Source organism: Bemisia tabaci, chromosome 3, assembly GCF_918797505.1.
Source record: "Bemisia tabaci chromosome 3, PGI_BMITA_v3".
NCBI classification, from domain to species: domain Eukaryota; kingdom Metazoa; phylum Arthropoda; class Insecta; order Hemiptera; family Aleyrodidae; genus Bemisia; species Bemisia tabaci.
In genome coordinates, this window is record NC_092795.1 from 56,267,787 (window position 1) to 56,284,080 (window position 16,294).

The window sequence follows — 16,294 nt, forward strand, 5'->3', positions numbered from 1 at the left end:
GGTCATTCAATTTTCCCGCGAAATAAGCCAATTTCCTCTGGATTTGCCTCCACATTATCTCAGTAAGGTCAAAATCAGTTCAACATTACGTTGGCAAGTCCCCAAATTTCGGGAAAAGTTAAAAAAACGAAATTCAAGGTGATTAAACTTGATCGTTTAAATTTCGTTTTTTTAACTTTTCCCGAAATTTGGGGACTTGCCAACGTAATGTTGAACTGATTTTGACCTTACTGAGATAATGTGGAGGCAAATCCAGAGGAAATTGGCTTATTTCGCGGGAAAATTGAATGACCTTTGAATTGACGTATTTGGGGGTCCGAGCCCCCTCTTAAAATTAAATCGAAGTGATTTCTGCAATTTTTACGTAAAAGCGAACACAATTTGGTAAATTTTCCCGTTTTATTTTTTTCTTTACGATAATTTGAACCGGAGTTATGATTTTTTGAAAATAGGTCAAATTTGACCTTTGACCTATCATAACTCGGTCAAAAATTGAGATATTGATCTGTGGTTTGCGCCAAAATTCTTAGTTTTTGATGCTCTTTCGAATGAGGTATCACAAGATAGGGGTTGCCATTTGAAAAAAAAAAGTTGGTGGGCCCCTGTCCTCCCCTGAGGGGGGGACCAAAATTTTGACCCCCTCAAAAGATGGTCCCCTTTGAGATAGGAACATTCCCAAAGTTTCATTTCCTTAGCTCAATTCGTTCAAAAGTTAGAGGGGGGGTCGGGGACTTTTCGCTCACCCTGTATAGACATAGCGTCAGTTTCGGGCTCAGAGGCCGAAAGTTCCGGGTGCTGGAGCCGTAGTTTTCACTACTCCGAGTGCTGCGCCGGATCTTTCGGCCTCTGAACCCGGAACGCGGACGGTATGTCTATTTAGCACGTCCTATTTTCGGCTGTGTTGCTCACGAGGCCCTTGAAGCACCAATACAAATGAGACAAACGAAACTAACACAATATGGAAATAGAGCAAATGGAGGGACGGACGTTGACGACGGCGCAGAGATACAACTATTCGTGCCTGAGGGATGTCTGTGTTGCATCTGCAAAATTGAAGGCGCGATGGCGAGAGCTGTGAATTCGCGATGTTCCGCAGCTCCGCTTTATGATCCCAATGGGATTTCGTGAGGAAAGTCGAGAATACAGCCTTTAAATCACCACTACGAATACAAATAAGACAAACTGAGACAACACTACTATTCGCACATGATGGATGTCCGTGTTGCATCTGCAAAATTGAAGGCGCGACGGCGCTAGGTTTGAATTCGGTGTGCTCCGTTCTATGCTGGCGGTGAGGTGTCGCTCAGATTCGGGAGAGAAATTTAAAAAAAAAAAAAAAAAAACTAGGCCCGATTTCGTCTCCACTCTGTTGTTCCTCGATTTTTTCTTCTTTTTTCAATTTGAAGTTTGATTCTTTTTTTAATGTACAAATATGTACAGACCTACATCTACGGCTCGTATGTACCGCGGTCCCTTACAACTCGCGTGGCACGTTTTTTAAACGAGTCTTCTGTCAATTTGATCGGGCTTCAGCATCTGAGGGTTAATGAAAATATCATTAAAATATGACTGCACCGTGTTCGCCGAAAACTCAGGATTCAAGAAAGGGAGCCAGAAGAAGCCGTTCACGATCAGTCAGTGAATTTCAATAAAATTTAGTTATGTTTAATCTTGTTAAATTAGGCTCCAATGGACCACTAGACAAGGTACGAATTCAGCATTCTGATACATGTTTCTTCACCAAAATTTTACGTAAAATACGACGCGCACAATGAAAATTACCGAAATCAACTCCTTCCGAAGATATTTAATGATTCTTGGTGCGTGAATTGAAACCACGCGCTCATGAAAACTCAATGCTCTATGTGATTCACATCGCGCGCCAAACGTTGTCATGAACGTCTCTGCGATAAAAAAATCTGGCAACCTCAATCTTGACGCTTTAGCTCAGTTATAGTAAATTACTTAAAGTTTGAAAAACACATGGTGGGGAATGAACAATGCTCGATTGAGAAGCTTGCTGAAACCGCTGTAGTGCGCGATTTGACTCACGTAGAGCTTTGAGTTTCTTGTGAGCGGGCAGTTCAAATTTATCGTAACCAATGTGAAATAAAAACGTTAATATCTCCGTTAGGCCTTGGTTTCAGTAATATTCGTTGCGCGAATCATGTTTTACGTAAAATTCTGATTATGAAACATGTATCTGAATGCTTCAATTCATACCTTGTCTAGTGGTCCATTGTTCTATCTCGTCATTGCCAACAAAATGTTTGTTGAATGGAACCTCCTACAGCCTAGGTACTTTAGATCTCTGGTGATTCGATACCCTTCAAAATTTCACCTTATACTTTCTAGTTTGAATGTTTCATTTTTCGACGAGGTAAAAAAGATCTTTTCGGCGTACATATTTCTCGGGTTCATGAACCCGAAAACCCGAAAATGATGCATCATTTTCCGACTTTTAGTTTGATGCATGGATGCATCTGGTACCTAGCTTTGATCTTATATATTTTTTTTTCCATTTCAAAAGACTTCCGGTCACTTAAAAGTGTTCAATTTTGCACTTTTTGCTCTGTGCGATGATTTAGTAAACTTCAAGCCTGAAAATAGCGTAAAACTGCTAACTTGCCAGAAATTTCCGGGCCGCCTTTCACGTCATATAGTGCCCCCCCCCCCCCCCCCGGGTGCAATGTATCACTTTACGCCCCTTTAGCCGGCTAAGGGTCTTGAAAGGGCATTGATTCAATTCAAAATCCGCTTGAAACAAGAGTCCAGACTCTTAAATCCGGCGACAAGAAACTGCACTCTTGAACCAAGAGGTTTTTTTTACCAGTGTAATCAGTTCTCCTTCATAAATGTCACTGGCACCCTGGAAAAAATTGGCGATGGGAGCTGCGTTTCAAAATACCATAGGAGTTCTTATAGCCGACTGAATAAGGCGATAGAAAATCATATAGCTGGCTGTAGAACGTGGAAAAAATTATACGGCCGGGCTACACGAAGCGATAAAAAATTATACAGCCGGGCTACAGTTCCTATTGCCGGGCTTTACAATTTATCGCCTGGCTGTTGCTTTTTCGCCATCGACTATAAAAGGCTATAAGAAATTGTGTAGAAATTCGTGTGCTTTGTAAATCCTTAAGTTTATACGGAAGCACCTTAATATTCACAAAACGCACATTATATTTTCCTTTACTTCATATTTTTTTCATCAATTAAAATGAGAATAATCCATACAAAGTGTGCAAACATTTCAAAGTCATGAGTTGAAAAACGCTGCCTCCACGAGATTAAATATTAGAGCCTATTACAAAGCAGAGCGGCGGCGCACTGGCGCCTACAAACCTAACAGGAATACTTCACGCATTGCGCAATGCGTGAAGCATCCCTGTCAGGTTTGTAGGCGCCAATGCGCGTTTTGCGCTGGCTGCCCGCCCGCCGCGCCGCGCCGCAGCGTACCACGGCGCTTGAAGCAACTATTTCACACCAGAGGTATTGCACAGTATCATAAGGAATTGAAGGCGCTCCAACATATTAAGAATGACAGGCATCCTTCAAAAGTACGGAGCTTTCCTCGCAAAATAAATCAAGTTACTACGGCCCAAAAAGAAAGCGGTAGTCCAAAAACTCACCAAGTCCTAGCATCTGTAATCAGTAACGTTTAGCATACACTTTATCGCCAAGCTGTTGCTTAATCGCCATCGGCTATAAAAGGCTATAAGAAATTGTGTTGCCGGCTATAGAAGCTATTGAAAATCTTACAGCCGGCTGTAGGTCTATGGTATTTTGGAACACAGATTCTACTGCCAATTTTTACCCGGGCAATGTGAGCGTCTCGTGAGAGGAGAGTTGAATGAGCCAGTTTAAGCATGTACATTCGGTTTTAGTAGGAGGAAGACATAAGGGTACCTTAATAGTAGTGCTTTCATGGCTGGATTTATATTTAGCGCCCTGATTTAAACTTTGGTCGGCGCCCTAAAAGTAGGCGCTCTCTGGGGCCCCCGCACCCCCTACCGCCGGAAAAGGAGGATCTTAGGTGGGTGTGATGCCTGGGAAAATGTCTCAAATCCACCTTCAAAAAAATGTGATTTGAATAATTTTTTTGAGATACCAATTTCAAAAATCTTGACGTCGCAAAAAAGGTGGATTTGAAAAATGAAAAGTGGCAAAAGATACGAAGAATACATTTTTAATTCAGAGGTGACGTTTTGGAATGATGTCTCAGAAATGTTACGTCCCTCAGAATGTTGCGCTCTTAGTTTATAGTCTAAGTCTATTGACAAAGCCCGCCCTGCGGGCTGATTGTTGACATTGATAGACAAAGCGATAGACAAAGAAGACATAAGGAGTATGGAGCAGTCCTATTGGTTGAATTGAGTGGTTCTTATAGGCTAAGGGAGAAAATGGTGGACTTACTCTAGGGTCTCCCATGGGTTGCCGTCAGTTAGTGTATTACCTACCTCCTTTGTCCATTACAACCATCCGCTTACAACGATAGAATCCCTCCATATCCTTTTTTTCCTCTTTGTCTATTGCCTTGTCTACCAATTTCATGAATCAGCCCACAGCTCTGCGCGTACTCTCGACCTCAACATTGAAATCTTAAGAGCGTCATCGCCCGAAACGGGCCGCATACGCCTTTGCGCCACCAGGCCGGCATCACTGTAAATTACTCACCTCTTGCCGTCTCTTGTTTTTTCGAAGCATAGTAAATTATTGTTTTGTTTTTGCACTGTTGACGCGCGTCACTTGACGCAGAGTTGCCGTATCACGGTTGCCCGACTTCCAAGCGGCCAACTTTAGCCGGCGAGATGGCAACGCCGCCTCCGACTGATTGCAAAATTTATTGCCATTCAGAAGGTGGAAGGTGCCACCGCGCCGTTTCCTTCCGTTCCCATTGATTCAGCCTCGAGTTTCGAGTGAAAAACGACAGCTCCTCGGCTTTTGTCCCCAACCCACCCCACTCGTTGACGGCGAGCCGGCACAACGTCACCGATGTGCTCGTAAAAATTCCTATTTTCACTTCCACTGTCCGAATGACGAACAGTCCCCCGAAAAGGGGACTCACACGCATCGAGGCTAATTCAGGAGACAATTTCTTGTGAAAAATGTGTAAGAGAATCCTGCTTCTAGTTGTCGACACGTACAGACCCAAGTAGCAATAATCGCGATAAATAGCGATTTTATCGGTTGGTTATCGCGACTATATCGGTGGTAATTTATCGAGATATTGTCGCATTAAAAATTGCGATCTTTGGCGATTAAATCCCTACACATCGCAATTTTTGTTTTGATAAAATCGCGATCAATTTTCGTCGATAAAATCGAGATTAAATTGCCATTTATCGCGATTTTTATTTCGAAAATATCGCGATCAATTGCTGGGCGATAAAATCTTGATTTCATCCTAATAAGATCGAGGATAATCGCTCAGTTGATGATCCTAGCGATTTTATCGCCGATAAAATTGCAATATTTCCCGATTTTTCCGTTGAAAAATGCTACTTGGGGACGGAAAGCTACCTTATCAACATTTTTCAATGGAGAATATGTAGGTGTCTGAGATTGTGTGATTTCCACGTTTAGTAAGAAACTACCGAGTGAACTGAGCACAAGAATATTTTTAGTCTCTAAAATTATTAGAGGAGATATGACCCATTGCCTAATCTTTTAAAATACATGTGTTCGAATGGAAAATGCTGCTTGGTGACACCACTAGGCGATAGATGTTCTCACTTTTAAATCTATTTTGTTTAAAATCTATCCCTTATTTTAAAAAAAAATTAAATAATAAATAAATTATGAAAAATGCTGCGAACGCTGCTCATCGAGCACTCTTAGATGCCGCAATAAAATTTTGTGCAAAGTCTCCATTCACAGTGAAAACAACTTTTTGCCAAGTTAAATGTAATAACTATTACTCCGCCCCATCTGTGACAATCCTTCTGAACACAATTTCTCTCGCAAATCGTGGTATCATTCAAACATTTGCGGTTGTACGTGTTTACGAGGAACTGGATGGCCTATGGGCCGAGAGAGCCCTTCCAAATACATGATTTAGCCGCTAGTCAAAGATGGTGCGAAGAAGAACCTAAGTTTTTTAGTTTTTTACATCGAAGCTGCTTTCCTCTTGGACGGTCCCTCGAGCTTTTTGTTGAAAATTCAACAAGTGCCTCGAAAATACGATCATTTCTCGCTATAATGTTTTCGAAGAGGAATTGAAAGGAGGACGTTGTTTCCGAAAGAACATCATTTCGAGCAGCGCTTTTCAACGAGAAATGCCAGGCAGGGACTTGTAAAAATGAACGTTGTTTATGAGAAATTGTTTTTTCGAAAAACATCACAACGAGGTACGGCTGTTGCAGTTTTTTTTTGCCAAAAAACCCAAGTTTTTGCCCCAGAAGATCCAAGACTCCCTGAGTTGAGTTTTCGATATTTTTGAAGCCATGAATAAATCAACTAATCATGGGGAGTATAGCATAGCTATCTATCATGAGTTTTGTTCCTTAACCATCGCCAAAGTTTAAGAAAAACAAAGATTTACCCGAAATTGGAGGCCGTAGCTCCATCTGAGTGCATTCATGCAACAAATTGCATAGAAGAAAAAATCCCATTTAACCCTAGAACACGTTCGTAGTATGGCCGTTTTACTCTGGCACACCCCGTATACATAAATACAATAAGAAAGTAGAGAGTTAGGTAACTTAAAAAAAGAAAAAAGGAAGAAACTGATGTCCGCAATACCATGCCATTTCGTGTAGTTGAAAGAAAGCTTTCCCTCACAACGAACTAAGTAGGTACATAGATATGAACGTCGCGTGAAACCCCTACATGTATTAAAGGGGAAGAATTTTATTTCTTGGCGTTATCAGAACGGAGGTTCAAAATTAAAGAATACAAAGAAAATGTACTTACGATTGGTCGCAGCGAGATCTCCATTGTTCTTACTTTTAGCGCACCGACCCAGTTGTGGCGGGAGCGGGTAACTATACCTACCCCTCCCGCCCATGTCTGCCATCGGAGCGTTCTTTTAAAATTCCCGCGCTTCTTTTTTACGCGCCGTTGAGTGTTGCTCCACTGAGTTGGTCGGTGCGTTTCGGATCTTCTGTTCTTGTTCTTTGTAGCCATCTTTGTCTTTCAGTTTTAAAATTCCTGGTATTTTCCGGCGATTACCGCTAGCAATTTAGTATCTAATAATTATTCCTGTTATTGTGCTTCGAATCCTTTCAACTTATTAGAAATGGGCGTAGACGTTGAACCTATTTCTCCTGGAGATGGTACGTACCTCGAGAAATTTTCACCAATAATTTTAGAACAATCGATCGTCCGGTATCAGTGACTGACAGAAGTGTTTGGCCCCTAGGCTTCATTTTGGCCTATCGTCGTCTTTAGTTACGTCCTTTTTTGCGCAGTATCATGGAATATTTCATTTTTAATTTCTCTGTGTCTGTCGACTCATCAATTTTTAGTCTTCAAATTTCTTATCAGCTTTTTTTCTCCCATTTCTACCTCATGTTATTGAGTTAACCTCACTCTAATGCTACCATCGTAAGACTGCGCTTTGATCTTTTGGTATTATCTAATTCAATTCCTCAACTTGGGCCCATCAGAGTCTTTGCTACAGATTGTTTTGTTGCTAGTCATAAAGTGAAATGGCACTATCCAAGATGAAGCCTAGATCCATGATTAGAATATACCAGCCAATTTCTTGTATGACTCAACGCATGACAGCACAATCACCTCTTTTTTCGAGACGATTTTAAGGCAGTTCACCCACTACAGTATCTAGCACTTTTCTTTCGGTTTTGTGTAATAGAGATTTTGAGCGAGCATACCAGCATGATCCAAAGGGGAAAAGTCTTGGAATTCTCAATCTCCGCGGCACCCAAGTGCATTCGAAAGAGTGCTTAGAGAAGTAATATTGAGATTTCCCTTTATGTCCTCACCAAGTTTCGCAATGTCACAATGATTCATTCGAAGGATTTTCTTTTATTCTCCAGATAATTTGTATAATATTCTTCAGACTGTGTATGTTGACATTTTTTAATTCTATCGTTTTGTGTTGCAGGACAAACCTACCCAAAGACAGGACAGACAGTAATAGTTCACTACACAGGAACATTGAAAGACGGAACTAAGTTTGACTCATCTCGAGACCGAGGATCTCCTTTCAAATTCAAAATCGGCAAAGGAGAAGTTATTAAAGGATGGGACCAAGGCGTAGCTAAGGTAACGTGCACGTAAATGAATACAGCTACTTCAAAATTCAAGGAGAAACATAGCAACATCTGATAATTTTTTCAAAAGAAGTCTTGCTGAAGGAGTTAACACTGGAAAGCACAGTTTTTCAACAGATCTATTTTTTTAAAAATTATCTTTCAGAATAAAGTGGTAGCTGATTAAAATAAATTTAAAATCCTTTTTGATTCGGCCACAAAAGGCACACGAGGAAGCTCTATTTCTCATCTGCAAACCTATGCCTATCCTTCACTAGATATTCAAAACCATCAGTTAAATGGATGGATTATTTGAAAATAGGTTGATTGACCAAACAGACCTGTTGTTAAAAATGGTCAGACTAACTTTTTAGGCATTGAATTATCCATGTGCGTTTTCTTCCGGTGAATCTGGAAATGAACTTTTACCCATTGTGTACGAGTTTCAAGTATATACAATTTTCCTTGAAATGCCAGTTTTCTCTGGAGAAAATTCCAAATTACTGGAAATCCCTACTGGGATCTAATTTTTTGAGCTTGTATTCTGCGCTGAAAAATACAAAAGCATCAGCAAAGTTACCTCTTTCATACAACATGATCACAATTTACAGGGTTGTGTTAACCAAATGATAAAATATCGCCAAAAAAATTAAAAATAAAACTTGCATACCCGCTTACACTTATATTTTAGGGTCAATTAACAATTAAGGGCGGTTGTTTACGCTAACAAAAAGAGTCAGGGTTAGTCAGTTACACTTATATTTTAGGGTCAGTTTACAATTAAGGGCGGTTGTTTACGCTAACAAAAAGAGTCAGGGTGGGGTGCTTGGGTTGCCAAGCTAGACAGATGAGATAAGCCCCTAGGGGCTTTTTCAAGTTGGGGAAAAAAAATTATTTTTTTAAGCAAATGGAAACACATTGCAATAAGTAAATTAATAAGTAAAAGGCAATAAGTAAGTTCAAGTGAGTACGCGAAGTTTTTAAAATTTTTCTCATTTTAATTTGTTCTGTCCCTGGTTATGGTTTTTCTAGTAACATCATATGATAGAGCATTTTTTGGAATTTGCTCAACTTTTTGGAAAAATAACCTTCTTTTGCAGTTGTTGGAATAATGATAAAATGTTCTCTATTGCATTTTGCCATATGAACTCATAAACTTTAAGATGCCAAGTAATCAATGATGTCACTGTTAAATTTTGTGCCCCACTAATGACTTATTATAAATGTTTCAGATGAGTGTTGGGGAACGTGCAAAACTTACCTGCTCTCCTGACTTTGCCTACGGCTCTCGTGGTCATCCTGGAATCATTCCACCAAATGCTACCCTAATTTTTGATGTTGAACTCCTGCGAGTGGAGTAGTCATTTGTACTATCTTTATCTAATTGTAAGCCGTATTTTCCGAAAAATGAACTGACCTATGCATTTCAACTTCAGTTACATTTCTTGTCTCTTTTATTTATCTATGTACCATTCTAATTTCCTGTCTCTACTCTTTAATCTCAAATATTTTTCTTAAAAAATTTGTCCTTCTATATTCGTAAGTTCAATAGTAATTAGTTAACAAGCCCTATTCATACAAAGTTATTCCTTTGACATCTCAATGTTAGTTTCCGAAAGCGCTTTCTGGTGCTTTCGATGATTGGTGTCTATCACATTTGAACAATTTAGTTTAAGCTTTATGTTTTAAAATTTTTCAGCCTGAATCCAGTCTGAAAAATCTCTAAATTATCAACTTCAAGTTCAATCGCCAATTTTTTGTATTTATTTTGTCCAAATATTATTTTTCTATTTCTTTTATTGGCAGCTTCGAACTGCCTCAACCTTTAGTTCTGGTAAGGACCCCACCAAATTTCGTTTTTTACGTTCTTCATAATTTTTTCTCATTTCGTAGTCTTTCAAATTTTTTTAAAATTTATCTTAACTTTTTGGCTATTAGAATTGTATTTTGAATTTCATCTTTTACTCCCTAAAGACTCCCACTCAGGAAGTTAGTCGCACAATTGCTTGAAGCAGATCGGTAGAACAACAGTGATGTATCGTCTACTTAACTAGTACTATTCGAATCAACATCTCTCTAACATCACTTGTATAGGAGTATTTTTTCTTTACCCTGTTTTATTGGCAACTTCATAATTCTTCTCAATTTTCTACAGTTTTCAATTGTCTTTTTACCTAATAGAGTCTGAAATAGAAAAATAACTCTGTTTTCTTCCTTTCTTCCACCTCTTTATGCCCTCATTGTCATATCATTAGATCCATCATCAGATACTTATAAACTAAGATGGTAGATAGGATGTAAAGTAGATTTTTAACATGTATTCTATCCATCTTTTTCTGAATAATAGAAAATGAAAGCATTTGTGCTCTCTCTACAGATTTTCTCATTTTGACAAGGAAAATTTGATGGATGACTTTGAAAAAGTACGATTTCTTCTGTGAGAGATGCGTTTCATACAAGTTTGCTTGTTCATCCTGGCAAATTTCTTCGAACAAAGAAAAATCAAACAATTTACATCCTATCTACCAGCCATTCATTTCACAAATTTTCATAAATTTTAAAAAGTAAAGGTTAACAAAATAACTTTATTAAGTACATATAAAATGCTCTGATCACATTGAAATAATTTACAGGATGAATATATCAACTGCTTATTAATTTTGAAAAAAAACCTATCGAGGACCTATCATTTCTTAGCTTTAAAACCTAACACTTTAAGGATGAATCGTGAGCAGTTACAGCAATCACTCTATTTTATTTTCCTGCAACTACTTGATTCAGGCATATCATAATTAATCAACCATGGAAGGTACTATGGAGATTCTCAAGTCCTAAAAAAGTACACCGTCATTTGCCTCCATACCTAGATCATTCCATTTTAAACCTCAGATTTACAGAAATTTGAAGCTTCTTGTCGCCAACAATTTTTTTTCTACACGAAAATAACTTGATAAACTTAAATAGTTCATGAACTAATGTGACCTTGGGATCAAGTTTCAAATCGAGTGACAGATGTTTGCAAATGTTAGACTGTCAAAAGTGGGTCACCATCACTTATTAGACCCTTCTTACGTGATGAGTCATTAGAAAAGGTCTGAACTAGGAAATGAAGTCATACGCCTTCTCTTTCATTATATTACGTAGAAAGAAATTTAGACAACAGGAAGTTAGAAAATCAATCATCTAAACAAGATTTTAATGAGTACTTTCATCAAAGATCAAGTAGAAGATATGTACATGATACAAATGACATCAATTGTATTTTTGCCATTAAAGTAATTTTGATTCTAAACACTTATAACTTGCTCAGGAGTTACTTTCCAGACTTCCTGTTGTGTGATTAGTTTTCCTTGTGAAATAATGAAGAGAAAACATGTTGAGAAGTGCTTTAATTTACATCCTCTCTAGAGGCCCATTGAAAGACTGAGTTAGTTAGTACATATTTGAGAATTCCCTCTTTTTACTAAAAGCTACATGATCAGTGCACCCACATCATTTAAGCGTCTGTCTCTCTAAGTCGAGGAGAGGAGTGGATCGGATCTTAACAAGTCCTGGAACTTCACCGAAAAGTTTCACAAAAAACCCCTTTTTTCTGTCAATAATGTAAACAAATGAATGAGACTCCTCATCTTCCTTAAATCCCTCAAAATGAAATTTGGGAAACACTGAGATATTTTCTTTACAAATCTTTGGGTTTAGGACTTCACTAAAATAAAATTGTTTTAAAGCTACCCTGTTCCTGAACTAAAAGTAGTAGATATATTATTCTGTACCTTGATAAGATCCAAGGGATACAATTTTTTTAAAATACTTGTAAAATCCGTAAAAAAGTTCCACACTTATGCTTGCTGAATAATAAAGTCATAAGTTTTCTGGAACACCTCAAATCTTCATTCTTGCACACAAATAAAATACTTTAAAATAAAAAAATTCAATTTTATCACAGTGTCTTGAGATTAAAATTATCATATCTTAGTAAATTAAAACAAGCCTGACGAAATTCAGATGGCACAGACCAAATTTTTTCTGTTTTGTTACTACGTAACATTTTGAAAAATGACAGGAGAATAATTTCTTTTACTAGGTATTATCTGAAAGTTACAGCATTTCAATAGCCAAGTCTGCTAAAATGTCATTCTAATCTTTGGATTCTGCTGAGTTTTTGATCACTGTAATTAGGAACATCAGTTTCTCTACATTCCTTTAAACACATTAAGATACCAAATCAAAGCTGGATAAAACCTGACCTGAACATAAATTGGAACAAATTTCTGATTAATTTTCGGATTTAGTACTTTTTCGCACCATACTTAATTGGGGAAACGTACTTTTATTCTGGACTGGATTCAGTTTCGAAGCGATGTAGATGAACATTTCATACAGCGTTGATCGATCGTAAGCATTCACTTCAAAGTGTTTTATTTTCTCTCGGATGGACCAGTGAGTTGCTTTGCTCGTGGGACTTTCCAGAGGAATGGACGAAACTTCTGACTGAGATTTAATATGGTGACCGACCACTACCATCAATGCCTGAAACGAGACAGCAAAAGAAAATAAATCGGCTATCATTACTGTTAATTGTATTTTTTACAAGCACTTTTATAGAATGACTTAGGTATATGTATGCATTATGACAGGAACTGATAAAATAAACAAATGGAGCAGATTTGAATTGAGCGAAATTCAAGTCGAGAAAAAGAAAAGGATAGTAGGTGTTAAAGTTCCAAAAGTGTGGACAATCATGTCTACTTACATTTTTCCACCATTCTGAAGAGTAGCTTTGGCAATTTTCTCAGTCTTTGTAATCACAGTATCGCACACATTTTTCAGTGCAAGTTCAAGGAAAATTATTGCTTTCCAAAGGAATACACTTGACAGCTAAACTCCCAAACTATGTATCTCTTTTGCGGAGTTTAAAAATCTTCCTTCCCATTTCATTCTTTAAAATGAGAACAAATCTCAAAACATCATCATTCCTTGAAGTTTTCTCAGAATTTGCTCCGTTTAGAGAAGAGAAATCACAGAATTTTTCAAGAATTGAGGTTGAGTAGCTCTCCATTTACAAAATTAAGTATGACAGGAAGTCTGTATTGTAGCAAACCGGGATACAAGGTTTGAGAGTTTCACAATCAACCACTTACGGTGTATAGGAGTAGAAGCATTAGTATACAATACAAGCAAAACATGTACCTCTTTTCTTTCTCGATTTTTATCCAGTTCTTTCTTGAGCAATAGGACACAGTCCAAAGTTTCTGGTCGCGATGTGTCATAGACAAAAATATATCCATCGGCGGAATGAGCCCAGTGGCGTGCAAAAGCAGAACATGAGTTACCGGATGACTGATGTTCTAAGGCGTAGCTCTGCTTCAATTCCCGTGCGGGAGATACAACAGGCTCTACACCAGCTGTGTCATAGAAGAGGATCTTCTCCTTCGAACCTCGATCTGTTTCAACCAAAGCGATGTAAGAATCTTCAATGGTGGGATAAATTATCTGGAAGAAAAAAAAATTAATTTCTGGACTTTAAAAAGAAACTTACAATACAATGTTCTGTCATTTTTTTTAATAGATTAGTTAAAATTAAAATTGAGCTCTCATTGAACTAGAATTGCTCAGTCAAAATAATAAAGTTTACTTAAATAGAATTCAAGCTCTTTTCTCTATTTTCTGAGGTATCCACACTATCTGACTGGCAGAAAGATTATTCTTAAAGTTTTCTAGATTTTCTCATAAGGATTACTGTGCTCAATGTTCATACTTAAAAGGGTATTTTCTGGAATCCCTCTTTTGTTCTGCTAGAAACACATTGGCATGATGGGTATATAAATTCACTCTCGCATCCGATGTAAGATAATTGAGACAAAGATTATTGTTTAGTACTTAAAAAAATATATATTATTGCTAAGTGCCAAAACAGGGCACATCGACGGTGAAACTCCCATACCTTGTATCTTGTTAGCGATGCTAAAAAATCTCCACTCCTGTTTAATTTTTAAAGGAGAACAAATCAAAAAATTTTCTTCACACAGAGAAGAAAAATCATAAATGTTTTTAAGAGTTTACATGGGGTAGTTTTCCATTTAGCAAATTAAGAATGAAAGGAAGTCTGCAATGTCGCAAACCCAGATACATGGTATAGGAATTTCACCGTCGATGTACATTCTATTAAGACTCAGGGAAGAACAAGATGAACCTATCAAAGAGTGTCTTATTTCTTAAAATGAATACTTACAGAATCCTTTGTTACATTTCCGAAAACTGCTTGTTCTAGTATGCATGTTTTGCCGGTATTCTTCATTCCACAAATAACAACACGTGCTGTTTTGCCCATTACACTATCTGTTAAAAAAGTGAAGACCAATAAAGTAATTCATTTCAGACAAGGCGAGCTTAAAAAATTTAGGGAACTCCAAAATAAATCTCTGACTTACTGCTAAAAATTATGCTCCTGTACTAACTGCAGACCCATTTTCCATGGAGACCTGACGACGATTGAGGCCTTGGCGAGAACAAAATCTTAAAAGATCTTCCTCACTTGTGATCATTGTGACATGGCGATTGACTGAATATGAATTTAAAACTGAATAAAAATTTGTCGGGTTGATACCACTGAGTACAATAGAGCTGCAATGTGCTGGAGTGCCGATGAAGTCACTTTATGAGGCTGTTTTGTCCAGTACTCCTGAGACTAGTGTGCGGCGACTGGCGATGCCGTTTGCGCGGGGTCCCAGCTCCAGTCTTTGCTCAAAAATACAGGTGTAAAATTAATTTCATAAAAACCGGGAGTGTTGTACTTTTTTTAATTTGCTGTGACTTCAGTGAACATGATTAGCCAAAATTTGGAAATAATGATAGATTTAAATGAATAAATCCTGAAAACCACTCGCAGCCTGCGATTATCCCATAAGCCGACATGTTAAAAAATGCCAAACGGTTCTCAGATAGTTCCCACTTTCCGATGAACAAGGGGCTTGGAAAAGCCTGTTCATGGATTGACTTCATCGACGCTCCAGTGCATTGCGACTCTATTGTACCCTATGGTCGATACACTTTAAAGTGTCAAATCACCACCTGTTATGTGTGGGAACTCAAAATGTTGATGGCTAAAGTGCAAGACCACGTATCTCTGTTCACAGCATTGAAGACGTCCAGTAATACTTTCTTCTTTCCTTGAGAAACTAGTTGACTTGATTTCTGGAAAACTTCCTCGATTTTTTCACTCTGTTGGCAGAAAAATCTGTAGAAATTTCAAGCTGTAAAGTTGACAAGATCCTCTTCAAAAGAATAAACTAGGAGCGGAGATTTTGAAACACCGAGATGTAGATATGTTGTGTCGCACTTAAGCCATCAATATATTGGTCATCTGAGAGATTTTGGTTAAAGTTCCAGGTGTCCTTACCTATCTGAAAAATTCAGAGGCACGAAGATGGCAGACAAAAGCTGCCAAGTCCAGTAAGAGAGTCGACTGATATGACTGTCAATGGGCAAAGAAGAACAAGAATTTAAAGTAACTGGACTACTAACAGGAACTGAAGAAACAATTTACAGGAGAGATAGAAAGAAACGCTTACTCAAGTTAATCAACTATGATTTTCGACTCGACAACAGCAAGTTACTTGCGATTGTACGGTATTAATTCCACTGTCTTTGATAACTCAAAACCTTCACTACTACATTAAGGACTAATATTTGGATCATAGTCAAGACCCTTAACTGAAGGTTGAGAAATCATTCATGCTAAAAATTAAATTAATAAACCCAGGACAACAAGATCGCATTCCCAACACTTTCTCTTATCATCAATGTTTACATGGTGAACTGTCATTCGGACTGCCAGAAAGACAACTGAGAAGTTCTGTTACTTGCAATGTCCAAACAGGTAAAATTGATTCACAGCTTGAAATTTTGGAAATATCATTAAAATAACTTCACACAGACCTTAATTATATATTATTGTAAATTTCTATAAAAATTTGAGAGACGAAATGGGGGGAAAATTAAGAAAGAAATAAATAAAGTTTACCAGAAAAGAAATTTTTGGTGTGTATAGTTGGTAAAATCTATGAAAACAACTTATC

The 16,294-nt window shown here is 37.8% G+C and overlaps 2 protein-coding genes across 3 annotated transcripts; one reads left to right on the plus strand and one right to left on the minus strand.

Moving 5' to 3' along the window:
* The first annotated feature begins 7,086 nt into the window (after positions 1 to 7,086).
* On the plus strand, positions 7,087 to 10,417 carry Fkbp12 (peptidyl-prolyl cis-trans isomerase Fkbp12). The gene is made up of 3 exons (XM_019049445.2): positions 7,087 to 7,277; positions 8,069 to 8,229; positions 9,449 to 10,417. The coding sequence occupies exons 1-3, from the start codon at positions 7,241 to 7,243 to the stop codon at positions 9,575 to 9,577; spliced, it is 327 nt and encodes a 108-aa protein (XP_018904990.1). The 5' UTR covers positions 7,087 to 7,240; the 3' UTR covers positions 9,578 to 10,417.
* A 364-nt stretch (positions 10,418 to 10,781) lies between these two features.
* kappaB-Ras (NFKB inhibitor interacting Ras like 1) lies at positions 10,782 to 16,039 on the minus strand. Of its 2 annotated transcripts, none has more exons than XM_019049444.2 (4): positions 15,788 to 16,039; positions 14,449 to 14,555; positions 13,407 to 13,709; positions 10,782 to 12,746 (listed from the first exon to the last, which is right to left on the minus strand). In XM_019049444.2, the coding sequence occupies exons 2-4, from the start codon at positions 14,545 to 14,547 to the stop codon at positions 12,492 to 12,494; spliced, it is 657 nt and encodes a 218-aa protein (XP_018904989.1). In that variant the 5' UTR covers positions 14,548 to 14,555; positions 15,788 to 16,039; the 3' UTR covers positions 10,782 to 12,491. The 2 variants fall into 2 exon arrangements, with proteins under 2 accessions (XP_018904989.1, XP_018904988.1); XM_019049443.2 differs by having other exon boundaries at positions 15,616 to 16,039.
* Between the last annotated feature and the right edge of the window lie 255 nt (positions 16,040 to 16,294).

Coding starts and splice junctions, on each gene's coding strand:
- Fkbp12 (XM_019049445.2), top strand. CDS start 7,241: ATGGGCGTAGACGTTGAACCTATTTCTCCTGGAGATG. Junction 7,278..8,068: donor ACCTATTTCTCCTGGAGATG/GTACGTACCTCG, acceptor TTTGTGTTGCAG/GACAAACCTACCCAAAGACA. Junction 8,230..9,448: donor GGGACCAAGGCGTAGCTAAG/GTAACGTGCACG, acceptor TAAATGTTTCAG/ATGAGTGTTGGGGAACGTGC.
- kappaB-Ras (XM_019049444.2), bottom strand. CDS start 14,547: ATGGGCAAAACAGCACGTGTTGTTATTTGTGGAATGAAGAATACCGGC. Junction 13,710..14,448: donor GAAATGTAACAAAGGATTCT/GTAAGTATTCAT, acceptor TTTTTCTTCCAG/ATAATTTATCCCACCATTGA. Junction 12,747..13,406: donor AAAATCGAGAAAGAAAAGAG/GTACATGTTTTG, acceptor GTCTCGTTTCAG/GCATTGATGGTAGTGGTCGG.